This window comes from Hypanus sabinus, chromosome 27, assembly GCF_030144855.1.
Source record: "Hypanus sabinus isolate sHypSab1 chromosome 27, sHypSab1.hap1, whole genome shotgun sequence".
NCBI classification, from domain to species: domain Eukaryota; kingdom Metazoa; phylum Chordata; class Chondrichthyes; order Myliobatiformes; family Dasyatidae; genus Hypanus; species Hypanus sabinus.
The window spans coordinates 13,986,753-14,004,880 of record NC_082732.1 but is presented as its reverse complement, the minus strand read 5'-3'; the positions used below and the strand labels follow the sequence as shown (position 1 = coordinate 14,004,880).

Genomic DNA, 18,128 nt, shown 5'->3' with positions numbered 1-18,128 from the left:
TGAATTCCTCAAGCAACCAATACATGCTGCAGATCCAGTCTGTGGGAACCATAATGGGGTCCACTAGCTCCTCATCTGTCAACTACAACACATCGCCTGATCCTCCATCCTCCCTACTTCATGTAATCGGTTGTATTTTTGTATTTTTTTGGATACTTAAATCTTTTGGTATCTTTTTAACTACTATATTAAAAAAACCTTACCTGACACTAATAAAAACACCTTTCCTGCTCTTACTTGCCACCCTTCTGAAGCCTCTCCAGCCAAAGCCTCAGACCTCATACTCCTACACTGACCCACTCATGCAATGGTTGATCCAAAACATCCTCCAGCTTTTCTTGCCAAAACCTCAGTTTCCCAATCTGACTCTGACTACTCCCACAATGGCTTTTGAGTGGATATTATTTTGTTGTGACTTGACCTTAGGGTTTTCTGCATGTTCTACTGAAACTAATCAAATAACGGAAGAGGGAAATATTTGTAAATGGTTCAAGAACCTTCTAATAAATTTTGCAGGGATCCATGGCTGGCTGTGCCAATCCAGATATGGCAGTTCTACGTCCAGTCTCTCCACCGGATAGATGTCAACTGTGTGGTTGGCCAGCGGACCCAGTTATCACTGGTGTTGCGAGGGACACAATCTGCTCGAAATGTGGCTGCCTACACCTCAAATACTGAAGAGCTTGAGGTAACTGGAAATGTTTTATCAGATTAGTCAGATCAAGAAGCAGCAAGTAGAATTCAATTCAAGAGGGGAAACACAACAAGAAAATATGCAGTTACTTGCTGGAGAATGAAATGTTGATGGATGTTAGATTGCTTGTCTGCAAATCCCTGAAGCTAGCAGGCCAGATAATTAAGGTTGTTCAGATGGAATCTAGTATACATGCCTTCATTGGCTGAGTCACAGAACAGAAGAACAGAGAAGTCATGTTGAAGCATATGAGACATTATTTAGACTACAGCTAGAATATGATGCACAGTTCTGGCCACCACAGCACAAGGAAAAAGGATTTATTCAAGGATGGCAAGGGGATCTGGCTGAGAGGAGGAGTTGAAGTCAGGGTAGATAAATCATGACCATTTTGACTATAGAACAGTTTTGAGGGAGGTGACCTACTCCTGCACCAATTTTCCTGCGTTATTAGAATCAGGTTTATTACCATTAGTATATGCCGTGAAATGTGTTGTTTTGCCATTAGAGTTCCCAGCAGTCCATGAACTCAATATTCTTCTTTCGCACTATCAAAATTCAAACTTTTTTTTTAATCAAAGTACATGCTGTATAAGTCTCCATATAGAGCCCTGAGATTAATTTTCTTGCAGGCATTCACAGTAAATACAAAGAAACAATAGAATTAATGACTGCATACAAGACGGGCAAACAGCCAGTGTGCAAAAGAAAACAAAGTGCTAGTGCAAAATGAGAAAAAAAACAAAATAGTAATAATTAATCTATAGATATTGAGAACATGAGATGAAGAGATCTGAAGAATTATAGCTAATAAAGAGAGTCTACCAAGGCCTTGGTTCTTTTATTCAGAACAAAGGACTTTAAGAGGATTTCATTGAAATGTGTAAAATAGAAGAGCCCCTGACTAAATAAACAGTAAGTACTCATTCCTTTAGCAGAAAATTTGGTAAATACCAGGATAGATTTAACTTATTTGGTAGATGGATTAGATTGGAGTCGAAAAGTAATATTTTACTTAGAGTGATTAGTTGCTGACTGAAGGTGTGGTAAATGCAAATCCTGTCACATCATTTAAGGTATATTTTGCACTTGAAGAGAGTTAACTTGTAGACCAGGATCATGGAAATAGGATTAATCCTAGGTCTATTTTTGATAACCATGGTCATAATGGACTGAATAGCTTCTTTCCTTGCTATAAATTCCAATGATTTTGTTGTAAAAATGTTAATTATCTTCAGAACTTTAGGGAGAGGAAGTGTGAACACAGAATCTCATTTGCCATGGAATTGGACTGATGAATTTATGTTCAGCTTCAGCAATTAGCTAAGGAATTTGTGGCAGTTTTCACTCTGCTGTTATAATTAATAAAGACGTCAGTTAACTGGGGGTCCTGGAAAAAGGGATTCAGTGAGCTGAGAATCAGGGCACAAACTAGAATTGGATGAGCTGAGCTATGTGAGCATTGGTCGAGTGAATCAGAGGTGACAGGGAGAACTGATGGTTTTGAAACCATATCTCCACAAGTGTAAATATCCTTAGGATTGTTCAACATAGTAAATATCTGTCCTGAAGAAGGGTCTTGGCCCAAAACGTCAACAGTTTATTCATTTCCATAGATGTAGCTTGACCTAGCATTTGTGTGTGGTGCTCTGGATTTCCAGCATCTACAGGATCTCTTGTGTTTATAGTAAATATCTTTCAAAGTTGGCATTTAGGTACTAATCACTGTTTTATATTTTTTTTATCATCTAGGTTATGCCATCAGATGTCTTCCTACTTCCACCACACGTGGTAAAGGATCTGCACATTACCATCCGGCCTCAGATGGAAGGAAATAGGTGCATCTATCTGAATGTGGTGGATGTAGATTTCCGTCAATTGGTGGCATCTTGGCTTATATTTTTAATATGTAAACAACCTGCCATCTGTAAGGTAACAAGAGTTAATGCATCTGAACTATTTTAAGGAAGAAATATATTAAGTAAGGGTATTGGGTCTTTTCCATATTCTGCTTTCCTTACCATATAATTGAGAACAATCCATCTTGAACAAATAGATCTTACACATGCAATCATATATGAATGTCTTTCCACCAACCTGCTGCGAACTACCTTCCCTCTGAGATCATGGAAGAAACAAAGTGTAGGGCAACATATTGGAGGGAGGAGCTGGTGAGGAAAGCAGGAGTGGTATGGAGTGGATTGTGGGATGGAAACATGGACAGAAGAGGAAAATGTGGATAAGGTGGAGGAGAATATCTTGACAAGGGTGGTGAGAATGGTGCAGAGAAGAGCATTGGGCTAGTATGGGGGAGGGGCACCTGGGAAGATCATTTGGTTTGTGGTGAGTGTGAAGCAGCTGAAGTGATGAATGGGAAAACGATGATGTAACTGAAGAAGAATGTCAAGGAGAGGTTTAGGGAGGAGATGAGAGACATCGGCAAAAGAGGGATGTTAAAGAAGAAACCTCACTCAGTAATGTTGATACTTACTTTATACAATTTGTTTTTAAGGGCAATATAGCACAGTACAGACCCTTCAGCCTGCAATGTTGTGCCAAGCCTTTAACGAACCCTAAGATCAATGTAACCCTTGCCTCCCACATAACCCTTCATGTTTCTTTCATCTATGTGTCTATCTAAGAGCCTCTTCAATGTCTTTAACATATCTGCCTTTACCAACATCCCCGGCAGAGCATTCCACATCAACCACTCTGTGTCACCTACCTGTGACAACCTCATACTTTCCTCCAAACACTTTAAAGTTATGCCCTCTCGTATTAGCCATTAGGTGGGCCCTGCGAAAAAGTATCTGGATGTCCACTCTATCTATGCCTTTACACTTAGTGCTAGACGTCCACTCTGTCTATGTCTCTATATCTTGTACAGCTCTATCAAATCACCCCTCGCCCTTCTTTGCTCCAAAGGCAAAAGCTCTAGTTCACTCTGCCTATCCTAATAGGACTTGTTCTCTAATCCAGTCTGCATCCTGGTAAATCTCCTCTGCACCTTCTCTAAAGCTTCCACCTTCTTCCTATAATGAGGTGACCAGAAGTGTATGTAATACTCCAAGTATAGTCTAACCAGAGTTTATATAGCTGCAACATTACCTTGCAGTTCTTGAACTAAGTACCCCAGCTAATGAAGGCCAACACACCATACACCTTCTTAACCATCCTATGAACATGCTGAAACTTTGAGGGATCTATGGACACGGAACCCAAGATTCCTCAACACTTTTAAGAATCCTGCCATTAACCCTGTATTTTGTGTTCATTTTGTACTGGATGTCCACTCTATCTATGCCTCTACATCTTGTAGTCTGACCTTCCAAAGTGAATCACTTCACATTTTTCTGGGTTGAACTCTAGCTGTTTCTTCTCAGCCCAGTTCTGCATTCTATCAATGTCCCTATGTAACCTATGACAACCTTCTACTCTATCAACAATACCACTAACCGTATGTCATCTGCAAACTTACTAAGTCACTATTACACTTCCTTATCCAAGACATTTACAAACATCACAAAGAGCAGGGGTCCCAGAACAGATGCATGAGGAACCGCTGGTCACTAATCTCCAGGCTGCAAAGGATCCATCTACAAACACCTACTGCCTTCTATGGGCAAGCCAATTCTGAAAACATACCATTGTTTCCGTGGATCCCATGCCTTCTGACTTTCTGAATGTGGCTACCATGAGAAGCCTCGTTAAATGCCTTAGTAATATGTAAATGCACCATATTCACTCTCTACTGTCATAAACACAAGGATTCTGCAGATACTGAAATTTCAGAGTAACATGTACAAAATCTTGGAGAAACTCAGCAAATCCAGCAACACCTATGTAATCTTCATCAATTTATTTTGTCACTTCCTCAAAGAATTCAATCTGGCCCATGAGGCATGAGCTGTACTTCATAAGGGGGTTTTTAAATCTAATTTCATGGATGTCATTGGATATATAGATAGAACAACTTTCCTCTCCATAATAAAATATTTCTGCAGACACGGTAAGCTGGATTTTCAAGAGGCAATTAAATAAATATAAGTGGGAGAAAAGGGGGAAGGGCAGTGCATGGTGCTAGATGAGAAGAAGCAGCAAAGGAGACATTAGAATGAGTGATCAAACATGCGATGAGATACTTGAAGAGAGGTCAGTTTTAAGCAGAGATTTAATGGGATAAAACAAGACAAGAATTTAAGGCAGGGAATTCCAGAGCCTGTAGTCTTGTCACTCAAGGCACAACTAGTGACAGAACAAAGAAATTGGTCTTTGTCAAAATCTGGTTGCCATTGGGCAACAGAATTGATCTTTTTTTATGTTTGTTCTCCAAATTAAGGGCATTAAGTCAATTATCTATGAAGGAATTCAATGTTAGATCAACCTCTTAAGGCAACCCTGCCCCCCCAAAAAAACTGCTGTTAAAATGTAAAGGGTCACCTGCTATATCTGGTGCTCCATGTGCAGCTTCCTCTTCATTAAGAGATCAAATGTAGATGGGGGGGGGGCTACTTTATAAAGCACCTTCACACTAACTGCAACAGGCAGGATTTCCCAGTGGCAAACCATTTTAATTCCACTCCCTATTTCCATTCTGACATGTCAGCCCATGGCCTCCTCTACTGCCACAATAAAGTCACTGTCAGGTTGGAGGAGCAACACCTCATATTCCATCTGGGTATTCTCCAACCTGATGGCCTGAAAATCAGTTTCTCTAGTTCTGGTGATTTCTTCCCCCTTCCCCATGCTCTCTTAGTCTATTCCACATTCTTGCTCCCTTCTTGCCCCTTCTTTTGTTCTCACCTGCTTATCACCTCTCTCTGGTGCCCATCCTCCTTCCCTTTCTCCCATGGTATACTCTGCTATCCTGTTGGATTCATTCATCTTCAGCCCTTCACCTTTCCCACCTTTCACCTCTCAGCTTCTCACTTCGTCCCCCCTCCGCCACCTCCTTACCCCTCACCTGGCTTCACCTATCACTTGCCAACTTGTACTGCTTCCCCTCCCTTCACCTTCTAACTCTGGCTTCTTCCTCCTGCCTTGGTCTTGGCCTGAAACATTGACTATTTATTCTTCGCCATAGGTGCTGCCTGACCCACTGAATTCCTCCAGCATTTTGTGTGTGATACTGTTGACTGAGTTCTAATGTTATTTTTAGTTTTGAATTCTAGCATCTCCAATTGTATTTATTTTTTGTATCATATTAGGCCCAAAGGATTGTATTGGTGGAGATGGTAAGAAATAATGAACCTGACTTTGGCCAATGGGTGAGAAATGAAGTCCATTGTCCTGATGAAGTGGGAATATTGACAAAAATAGAGAAAAATAAACAGGGTAGACACATATTCTCAGCTTCCCTCTGCAGTTTCATTACTGCTCTTATATTTGTTAAAGGCTTTTGAGATCTCTATACCCTTGGAAGACGGGAAAGGTAGCAACAAGCGCATCAATTATACCAATCCATACCCAACTAAGCGAGTGTATTTCCTGCGAACCAATCGTCCTGATTTACTTCAGTTCAAAGAAGATTCTTTTGAGGTAAGAACTTTAAGTCATTCAGCTTATATTTCATTCTTACAAAGTTATGCAGAAGTATTTAAAACATAGAAAATGAGTTAAAGAAATATTTCTTGTCTGTAATTTTAAAGCTGTATTGGCTATTGTACTCTTATTTGTGACCTCATAGTGAGCAGGTGATGCCACTCTGGGAGTAATGTACTCTGGTTATAAACAATACATTATGTCATAAAGTAACAACAATAATTAGCCATAAGATAAATGAACCTTCAGTTCTACAGTCTGGAACAAAAGGAACGTAATCACAGAAAATAAAATATTAATAAGTATTTGGAATATAAAAATGAAATTGCCACAGAAGAAAGGAAGGAAATCCCTGGACATTATGCTGGATATAGAGCATGATCAATATGGTGACCAAAAACTGAAGTGAAAACACAATAGCTGGAAATACTCAGTAGTTGAGGCCACCTTAGTGAAAAGAGAAACAAGTTAGTTTTCAGTTGCAGAGAGAGTGTTGAGGGATGGATAGGATGGGGCAAAGCCAGGGTTGCCATGGTGATGAGCTGTTAACAAAGCCATCCAGCCCATCATGTCCGCAATGGTTTACTACCCACTATGGGAACCCTGGTCTCACCCTATCAGAGATATTCCCTCCTCATTTAGTCCAACCCCACTCACTCTGCAATTTAAACCAACCTTTTTTCCTCATTTTCCCAGTTCTGATATAGGGTCTTTGACTTAATTCTGTTTTTTGTTTTATTGACAATGATAATGGAGCCATTGCAGATTGTGGCAACAGTTTTTAATTGTTAACAACAGGCCTAGTATGATGTGTGGAAAACTCCAGGTGTTGAGAACTTTGGAAATCATGTGCAAAGTTACGTTTTATGTTCCTGACATCTTAATTTACATTTCTATTCCAAATATTGTTTTCTGAAATAGGAGTAAGTCAGTGGTGCTTGGTTCCACCTTCTACAGAGACCATGTGCTCCACAGAATGGTCACTCCCTTACTGAAATATGGGTTCTTTAGTTTATAAATGCAAGAGGTTATGCAGATGCTGGAGATCCAGAGTAACTCACACAAAATGCTGGAGGAACTCAACAGGTCAGACAGTATCTATGGTGAAAAATAAAGAACAGACCTTAAGAAGGGTTTTGGCCCAAAACATTGACTCTCTAATCCTCCCCATAGATGCTGTCTGACCTGCTGAGTTTCTGTAGCTTATGTTTGAATTCTTTCATCTTCAAGAATCGGCCATCATTTCTAGTTTGAAACAACATAACATATAACAGCCTTCATGGTATGTGTTTTGTGGGCACAATGTGTATCAAATCATTTCCGATAAGATGACATGGTCTGCCTTAACCTTCAACAGTCACCTCAACTACCATCTAATCTCATTACCCTACCCCACCCCAGACTTTAATGTACATCACAAACAGCAACGATCCCAGCACGAATACAATTAGTCACAAGCTCCCAACTGAAAAAACAACCCTCTGTCATCAGCTCTGCCTCCTGACATGAGGTCAGGTTACTTTCAATTTGCCAAATTGCCCTGGATCCTGTAAACTCTTAACTTTTTAAGTAATTTCCCACATGGGATCTGTTCAAAGACCTTATTGAAGTCTTGATAGGCTACATCGGCCACAAACGCCTGCTTAACATTTTCTTTATTGTTATAATTTTGTAAGTAAAACAAAGGTGAGTACTGATGAAATCTGAAATCTGAGATCTGTGTTTTGGCTGCAAAAACCTGTTCTCTGATTTTTTTATTATGTTTTTGTTGATGTGTTCCTGAGTTCACAGACTACTAATTTGTTTCAGATTGAAGGTGGTGAAACCTACCACATTGGCCTACGGTTTGCACCAGGCTGGAATTCCGGTGAGGAGGAAATCCTGATTTTCATTAATGACCAAGCTGAAAAAAATGAAGAAACTTATTGTGTGAAAGTAACGTACCAATAGAATCTATTTGAATGCTTGAGGCAACAGATGTTTTACATCACTCCACTTTAGAAGAGATACAACCTTCTTCCTCAGCTGCTGAAGTTCATGACCACGTGCCAGACTGTCAGTGGAATCTCTGGGACAAGTTCTATCTACTGCAGCAGAATAACATTTCAGCTCCATTTTAAACTCCTGTATAAGTGCCTGCTGCATGTCTGCTTCAGACTGCATAAAATGATTGCTATATCATGGGATTGAATCACTCATCTTACACCATAGTTTCCAATTCTAGATCAATACTGTTTTGTCCAAGTTCAAGTCACATATAGTTATGATAGCAGAAAAATATAGCCCAAGTCCCCAAGTTGCATAGCCTATAGATTGATGGTGCATGGGATGTTGCCCTGCAGCTACTCTTTTGCAAGAACAAGCACACAGCACTTCTTTATCAAGTGCTCGGACAACCGCAGATGAATTCAATGTGGCTTGTTTTCTACCAAGTGAATACTGAAGGGCAGCACCAACAGGATGGACCAGCCCCCAAACCAGCACAGACTCCAGTGCTTCTTCAAGGGTCTCTGCTGTCTCCCACACCACCTCTGGCATCTCTTCTGCTGAGCATGTGCAGCAGTTGACACCATGGCAAGAGGGCCTTGTCTGCACTTAACCGAGGCAACACAACTCCCCAGCCTCGGTTTCACCAATGAATCAGTGAACAGGAATTGCAGCATTCTACATTACTAATGTCCAACAGGGTTTTCCAATCACAATAAAAATATTCAAGTCAATTATTTGCACCGCTAGTTGTGCAACACCTTTGCACAACAAGTTTACGCAACAAATCCAGGCGAATACAAGGTACGCAAGTTCAGCTCCATCGCTATTCAGCAACTTGTTAGTGTGGTAGACCTGTAGTATCTTTATATTCAACAGTGTCTAGCGATTGTATAAAAGATGTAAAGGACAAACAATTATGCCTTGTTGCCAAAATGTAACTCTTGCCCCGAATGTGGTTCCAGGTATGGAAAGTACATGAGTTTCATTTAAGTTTCACTCATAAATGAATCGTCGTTTTGTTTCCATAATATCACCCACGATTGACAAACCAGATTCCCAATACTGCTGAAAGCCATACCTTTATTTTCATTAACTCAAACTCCTGGTTCAGCAGACTCCTCACCAATCCTGGACAATCTCCAATTCATCCTGGTAGCATCTGCCCACTTCTTTTGTTATCTCCTTCTCACTCAGCAGTGGTCTTCTTCAACACCTATTGGCTACTAATTCAATTCAAACCAGAATTAACACTTGACATCCTTTACTATGGTCTTACATCACTTAAAATCCCTGCTACCTCAGTGACGTACCATTAACTTTCATGTATGTCTTCGTCTGATATTATTTCTAGTTAGAATTTATTCATTATAAGTGCTTTCACCTTGTTTCTTCTGAAGCTCTCAATTACTATACCTGTTTTTATCTGGTTTTGTTGCTCCCTTTGCTGTTGTCCTTTGTGACTCAGCTGCTAGTATTCGACTGCATTAAATATGCTGTACAAGCAGTCCACTGGCAAAAGGAACATCAACAACACTTTACCTCATGTCCTTCAAGTGGAGGAAGCACCTTGCAGAGAATGTCCCTCCTCCTTACAGTGTGCTCCTCAACTCACCCCCTTCAACTCTTAAGTAAAGCCTCCAAATGGTCTTAGCACCCTTCTGCCTAGTGTGCTGGTCTCACCTAAACACAGCTGCTTCTACTGGCCCTTACCCCTCCCTCACAACACAGTGACTTGCTGCTTGACCTATTCCACTCACCCTTAAAGTTCTCCATTCAGCCCCCGACCACTGAACAGTTGCTCCTACAAATCCTCAAACTTCCCACTGTGTGTTCCTAATGCTACGTACCTCACATATAATATTCTGAGAACATCTTTGTGTATCTGTGATCTGATTCTACAGAACTCGGCAAAGAGGATGGTAACAGAGATTTTCATTTTACCTCCTTCATTCTTTCAAATGCAGTGACAGCTAAGAAATAAGATCTAAAGAAATCAGCCATTTGATAGTTGAAAGTTAGCTGATGTTATCAGGAAAAATGAGAACTTGTATCAAGGTCTTTATTGAGGTGCTGCTAAAACAATGACAGCTCAAATGGCCTGGAACATCAGAATGTATAAGAAACATGCAGTTCTTATAAAAAAATCAAGTGACATATTCATTCTGGTTTTATAGTGTATATTTGCAGGTGATATCTGCACTGACAGTAAAAAAAAAAGAGAGGATCTGCAGAGTTCTAGGAAGTTTTCTCTCAAAATATTCAGATATGACCCAAGTGCAAAAAGAGAGAGAGACAGACAGACAGACACTGAAGCAGGTCAACAGTTCCCTGAATTTAATGAAAACTATTGCAGAATTTAAAGGAAAAGAAAAACAATAAACACTAAGCCAACAGGACTATTAACTAAAGCACCCAGACAAAGTTAATGCCAACACTGTGGCTAGTTCTGAGTGTAAGCAGGACAGGCAACAATGAAGTCGTGGACATCTGGGACATAGACGGCCACCAAAATGAACTCTTGATAAACTCCCGGGTCCCATTGAATTCCTGGATGGGCAAGCAGATGAGAGGAGTGACTCAATTTCAACACTCTGGGGTTCAGTGTATTAGGGACAAACAGCTGGTTCGGATGTCCCCTTCTGGGCCTGGATCCAATTGTTGGGTGACCCTCACCTCCGCCTCTTCCCCAAATTACCAGAGCAGCAATGCATGTGTAAGGAATGACGGACCCTGGACTGACGTTGTTCTCTGACACGTTGAACTGCTAGGTGAGAGCGTTGTATTCTTGCTACCAGGACAGTAGGTGAGGATATAATTAAACCAGGTGAAGAAGAGAGCCCAATGGGCTTGACAGGAATTGAGTTTCTTAGTGTTCCAAATGTAGGAGAGGTTCTTGTTATCTGTCCAAATCAAAACTGGATGTTCTGCCACTCCAGCCAGTGTTGTCATTCTTCCAGGGCCTCCTTGACAGACAGAAGTTCTCTATTCCTGACATAGTAGTTACCCTTGGCCAGATTCAAGTGACGGGAAAGAAAGGCACAGCAGTCCAACCGGCTATAGCAGAAGATTGCAGAGAGTACAGCTCGACAATGAATGGCCTCAATAGGTCTGGTTTTGCATCACTGGGGCAGTGCTGAAGTATCACTTCAGTTCTGAGAATGCTTGGTCTGCTTCATTTGTCCATTGGAATCCTGCAGATGTCTTCCTGGTGAGTGCATTTATGGGGACTGCAAGAGAGCTGAAATTTTGGATGAAACAGCGACAAAAATTCGCAAATCCCATGAACTTACTTGATCATAGATGGCTCCATGACCACCTGATCTTTATTTGGGTCCATTTGAACACTGAATGTATATTGGCCAAAAATGACACCTGGTCTTTATGCAGTTCTCTGGCTTGGTGTAAAGGTAATTCTCAAGTTGTCTGAGAACCCTCTGGACATGCTGGCCATGTTCCTCGTGAGAGCAGGAATAGATCAGAATGTCATCCAAATACATGGAAGTGAACTGATTCAACATGTCCCTAAGCACATCGTTGATGAAGGCCTGAGAAAGAGCAGGGGTGTTGACTACACTAAAGGGCATGATGATGTACTTACAGTTGCCAGTGGAGATGTTGAAAGCTGTCTTCCACTCGTCTCCTTCTCTGATACCAACAAGGTTATAAGCATTGTGCAGATCTATCTCAGAAAATATGATTGTTCCCTGGAGATGTTTGAATGCAGAGGTAAGCAGAGGAAGAGGGTAGCATTGCTTAGAGGCCAACAATCAATGCAGAGACAGAGCTTATCAGCCTTTATGCTCACAACAAAAGAAACCCACCCCTGCTGGCAAGGTTGACGGATGGATAAACCCCAAGGCCAATGCCTCCTTGATATATCTCTTCCATGGCTATTGTTTCTGGATGAGGGAAAAGAGCTGGCCCCAGGCAAGAGGTCAGTGGTGCAGTCGTATAGTTGGTGTGGAGGCAAGGAAGTAGACTTCTTTTTACTGAAGACCTCAAGAAGACCAGAGTATTCAGTCAGAATGCCAGACAGGTCCACACCAGTAGTTGACACAGGAAGGGATTCGCGGTCTGGTGGTTGAGCTGGACCCAGACAGGTAGCCAGGTTTACCATTCCCCACTCTTGGAGTGCTTTTAGGGATATCCTGGGTTATGTCAGGATAACCAGGGGAGACTGAGCGCTAGCAGCAGTTCAGGTGAATCAAAAAGATAGAAGCAGAGTTGTTCCCTATGGTTGCCTTCAAGTACAAGTTGGAGGGATTTGGTGGAAAGGTGGATCTTCCTGGTGCCCAGAGTCAACCATCCAGGGCTTTGACTTCAATATTTTCTCTCAATCTCTGAGTCAAAACTCCCCACTTTTGATCCAATGAATTGTCCAAGATATTTCTGGCTGCCTTGGAGTCGATAAACGCCTGAAGTTCATGAGTCTGAAAACCCCACAGTAAGAAAACTGGGAAGATCACACAGTTAGAGGAAGCTGATTGCACAGAGAACTAACTCATTAGAACTCCCCTCCCTGCTGATGGGTATCCTCTTTTACTGGATGTTTGGGACATGATGCACAGAAATGTCTTGGATCACCACAATATAGGCAGGAACCTGTTCTGCTCTGATCTTGTTCCTCTTGAGATGGTACCCTGCACCCTACTTGCATTGGCTCCTCTTTCAGCTGAGTACTGGGCAATGACAGGTGATGATCCGAAAAGTAGCAAACGTGAGACATACTTTCCCTTTGGCACTCAGTTGCCAGGTCATCACTTCAAATGGCCAGATTAATGAGGTCATCCAGACTGTCCTGTTCAACATGGACAGCAATCTTGTGCTGGACCCTTGTGTTCAGTCTGCACTGGAAGGCAGTGAGGAGGGATCTTTTGTGCCATTCTCGTGCAAGCATGCAGAATTTTACTGCATAGTCCCTCACTGTCCTCCTACATTAGCTCAACCTCCTGACCCTATACTAGAAGGTCAAAAACTCTCCTTAAATTGGCAATAAGATATTGAAATGATGGGGCTGGTGGGTACTTTTGCTCCCTTAGAGCATTGAATAGACTGAGTGGAGGTCCATCCAGGAGATTTACCATGTATGCCAGTTTATGTGCAGCATCACCAAACTGATTAGTCCAGGCTCAGAAAGTCAGTTGACACTGGGTAATGAATCTCCTGCAACTATCAGGGTTGCCAGAGTACTTGCCCGGTGTAGGAATACTCAGTTCTGGTACAGACGTAGGAGTTGGTTTTGGACCAGACGTGGAAGTCGGGGCTTTGGTGGCTGAGATTTGCTGTCAAAACATTTGGATATGGCCAAGTGTGGAGAGAGAGAGAGACACTGAAGTGGGTCACCAATTCGCTGACTTTAATGAGAGCTGTTGCAGAACTTGAAGAAAAAAAACAAACCCTAGACCAACAGGGCCATTAACTAAAACTCTCAAATTGGAAGTTAATGCCAACACTGTGGTTCGACATAATAACCTATTATAAATAAATACTGCTTCTTGGCAGCATGAGTACCAATAGTAGTCTACTTTCCCAGACAAGAGTGAGGGTAAGCAGGGAGCATAAATATCGATGTGCTTTTAGGCAAGTCTGGACAAGACTAGAACAAAAGGGAGGGAGTTAAATATCACTATAATGGAAAACTAAGTAGCTGGAAGGTGCAAACTCTTGAGTGTGATTGTTGAGCCTGCGGTGTAGCCCGCCTCTGCGGGCGCGTAGTACTGTGGACCCTGCAGCAGAGTCTGCTTGTGACATTTTTAGGGTGTGGGTTGGGAGGTGTTGCTATTACATTAAGTTAGCAGATGTTCAATGAGCTGAAAATTCTCCTTCTTGCTTTAACCTTCCTGTGATTCTGCAACAGGCACGTGTATGCTGAAATGTAATGTCTGTATTGACTTCATTCACATTGACAGACATTTCAAATCTTAGAAATAGTGACCATTTTCCTACTACCGGGCAATGCCCATACTGGCGGGTAGCAAGCAGTCTCTGTATTAACAGGTTAGAATCCCCATTGGCAATCATTCTCCACAATAACAGTCAGTAATTTTATTTGGCAGGCAGTCTCTATCAAGCCAGTGCTTACACTTCAGGTAAACTTTTACTAATAAGCAGTGCCCATGGTGACAGGTAGGCTTTCTATTAATAAGCAAATGTCCACACCTCAGGTAGCCTCTTTATTTATAGGCAGTGCCCACACTGATTGATTGTATCCACTGTGACAAGTAGTGTCTCTATTGGCATACTGACAGATACTACTCCTATTGATAAATGTTATACATATTGAAACCTGGTGTCCATATTAACAAGATGCCTCCAAAGTGACAGAACTAACAGGCATCATCAGAACTGGTGTAAAATTCATCAGATGTTGAATCCAAAGTATGTTTATGAAAAAGTATATATTTTTGTGTGGAGGAAGATATTCAACTCTTAAACATTTATTTTTAACATTCTGCCTGTGATTGTTTTCTAAAAGTTATAATTATTTCACTTCCAAAGTGCTACTGGCATGAGAGTGATATACGAACTCCTGTGGCATCTTGTAGCCTGTGAAACTGCACAAATGATTTCCCCTTTTTGTCTTGAAAAATCTACAAAATTTATTTTTAAAGAGAGAATGTGCAAATTTACTAAAAACATCTGGGTTGTATACTGCTTTTTACACTGTCATTTGTATTAATTTATTCCTTTTATATTTGCATATTTTGTTATTAATTAACAATATAAAATTGCTTTACAGTTTAAAGAATAAAATCAATTTGGTTTATTAGTTTGTGTCATGTTCCAGGAGGGAAGGAGATGAAATAATTTATGTGAACATATAGGTGATATTAATACTTGAATTTCACTGAGTTTTAATTCTGAACAATGAAATCCCAAAAGCAATGTGTTTAGGTTACTGTTTGTGGACTGTATCGCTGTTCAGAAAAACTTGAAGCTTATTGATGAAACTACTATTATAGTCGAGTGGTAAGAGTGGGCTCCCTCACCTCTGCCCCTCTGGCCCTCAATACAGGTGTCCCTCAGGTCTGTGTCCTAAGCCCCGTCCTTTACTCTCTGTATACCCATGACTGTGTCGCCACCCACAGCTCCAATCTGCTAATGGTGTCAAGAAAACAACCTCTCCCTCAATGTCACTAAAACAAAGGAGCTGGTTGTGAACTACAGGAGGAATGGAGACTGGCTAACCCCTATTGACATCAATAGAGCTGGGGTTGAAAGGGTGAACAGCTTTAAGTTCCTCGGTATAAACATCACTGAGGATCTCACATGGTCTGTACATACCGCCTGTGTGGTGAAAAAGGCGCCTTTGTGCCTTTTCACCTCAGACGGTTGAGGAAGTTTGGTATAAGTGCCCAAACCCTTTCTACAGGGGCACAATAGAGAGCATCCTGACTGGCTGCATCACTGTCTGGTATGGGAAATGTACTTCTGTCAATTGCAGGACAGCCCAGTACATCTGCAGATGTGAACTTCCCACTCTTCATGATGTTTGCAAAGACAGGTGTGTAAGAAGGATCACTGGGGACCCGAGTCACCCCAACCACAAACTGATCCAGCTGCACCATCCAGGAAACAGTACCACAGCATAAAAGCCAGGACCAACAGGCTCCAGGACAGCTTCTTCCACCAGGCCATCAGACTGATTAATTCATGCTGACACAACTGTATTTCTATGTTATATTGACTATCCTGTTGTACATACTATTTACTATAAATTGCATTTTGCACATTTAGCCCCAGTCATAATGTAAAGATTTTAACTCCTCATGTATATGAAGGATGTAAGTGAAGTCAATTTGATTAAATTCAAATGGGACATAGTACTGTTCTGGTGCTGGAAGGTTGGAATTGAGACAAGTCAAGTTTATTGTTATTTAATTATATAACCATATAACCATATACATGAATACTGCCAAACGAGACAGCATTTCTTCAGACCAGAGTGTAAAGCACAGAAGTACACATAACACACAATAACTTAGGAAAGAAAGAATTAAATGCACAAATGAATAATGCTTAGATAAATGAAGTAAAGTGCACAAATTAAGGCTTGAAGGGTACAGTACAAATTATCCAATGATACTTCGAATGCAATGCGAAAGGGAGTTTAGAAGCTTAATGGCCTGAGGGAAGAAGTTGTTTCCCATCCTGACTGTTCTTGTCTTTATGTATTGGCATCTCCTGCCTGATGGTAGGATGTCAAGATGCCGGATGGATGGGTGGGATCCTTGATTATACTAAGGTCCGATGCTCTGTTGCTCCCATAGCCGATGGAATTGTCACTTGTCAGGATACTCTCAATGGTGCTTCTATAAAATGCAGTTAAAATGGGAGGGGTGGTTGTTGGTAGAGCTTTGCTTGCCTCAATTTCCTCAGGAAGTGGAGGTGCTGCTGTGCCTTCTTGTCCATGGAGGTAATATTGAGGGACCAGCTGGTGTCATCCATGATGTGAACTCCCTAGACCTTGGTGCACTTAACTCTGTCAATAGAGGAGCCATGTTTGTGTAGAGGGGGGTGGTTCCTCTGCACCTTCCTAAAGTCCGCAATAATTTTCTTGGTCTTCAGATTTCGGCTTAGTTTCTCACACCAGTCCACCAGCCACTCCATTTCCTCTCTGTACTCCGACTCATAGAAACATAGAAAACTTACAGCACAATACAGGCCCTTCAGCCCACAAAGTTGTGCTGAACATGTCCCTACCTTAGAAATTACTAGACTTACCTATAGCCCTCTATTTTTCTAAGCTCCACATACCGATCCAAAAGTCTCTTAAAAGACCCTATCGTATCCACCTCCATTCCACACACTCACCACTCTCTGAGTAAAAAACTTACCCCTGACATCTCCTCTGTACCTGCTCCCTAGCACCTTAAACCTGAGTCCTCTTGTGGAAACCATTTCAGCCCTGGAAAAAAGCCTCTGACTATCCACACGATCAATGCCTCTCATCATCTTGTACACCTCTATCAGATCACCTCTTATCCTCTGTCGCTCCAAGGAGAAAAGGCCGAGCTCACTCAACCAATTCTCATAAGGCATGCTTCCCATTCCAGGTAACATCCTTGTAAATCTACTCTGCACCCTTTCTATGGCTTCCACATCCTTCCTGTAGTAAGGCGACCAGAACTGAGCACAGTACTCTAGGTGGGGTCTGACCAGGGTCCTATATAGCTGCAACATTACCTCTTGGCTCCTAAATTCAATTCCAAGATTGATGAAGGCCAATATACTGTATGCCTTCTTAACCACAGAGTCAACCTGTACAGCAACTTTGAGTGTCCTATAGACATGGACCCCAAGATCCCTCTGATCCTCCACACTGCCAAGAGTCCTATCATTAATACTATATTCTGCCATCATATTTGACCTACCAAAATGAATCACTTCACACTAATCTGGGTTGAACTCCATCTGTCACTTCTCAGCCCAGTTTTACATCCTATTAATATCCCGCTGTAACCTCTGACAGCCCTCCACACTATCCAGAACACCTCTAACCTTTGTGTCATCAGCGAACTTACTAACCCATCCCTCCACTTCCTCATCTAGGTGATTTATAAAAATCACGAAGAGTAAGGATCTCAGAGCAGATCCCTGAGACACTCTACTGGTCACTGACCTCCATGCAGAATATGGCCCGGCTACAACCACTCTTTGCCTTCTGTGGGCATGCCATTTCTGGATCCACAAAGCAATGTCCCCTTGGATCCCATGCCTCCTTACTTTCTCAATAAGCCTTGCATGGGGTACCTTATCAAATCCCTTGCTGAAATCCATATACACTACATCTACTGCTCTTCCTTCATCAATGTGTTTAGTCACATTCTCAAAAAATTCAATCAGACTCGTAAGGCACAACCTGCCCTTGACAAAGCCATGCTGACTATTCCTAATTATATTA

The 18,128-nt window shown here is 41.6% G+C and overlaps 1 protein-coding gene across 4 annotated transcripts in view; it reads left to right on the top strand.

Annotated features, from left to right (window-relative positions):
• Nucleotides 1-14,963, top strand: part of nphp4 (nephronophthisis 4) — a 417,576-nt gene extending 402,613 nt beyond the window's left edge. For all 4 annotated transcript variants that reach the window (XM_059951738.1, XM_059951740.1, XM_059951739.1 and 1 more), the window contains 4 exons: nt 517-688; nt 2,447-2,626; nt 6,089-6,232; nt 8,045-14,963. In XM_059951738.1, coding sequence (XP_059807721.1) covers nt 517-688; nt 2,447-2,626; nt 6,089-6,232; nt 8,045-8,185 — 637 coding nt within the window. In that variant the 3' untranslated portion in view covers nt 8,186-14,963. The remainder of the gene's footprint in view (nt 1-516; nt 689-2,446; nt 2,627-6,088; nt 6,233-8,044) is intronic.
• Nucleotides 14,964-18,128: the final 3,165 nt, after the last annotated feature.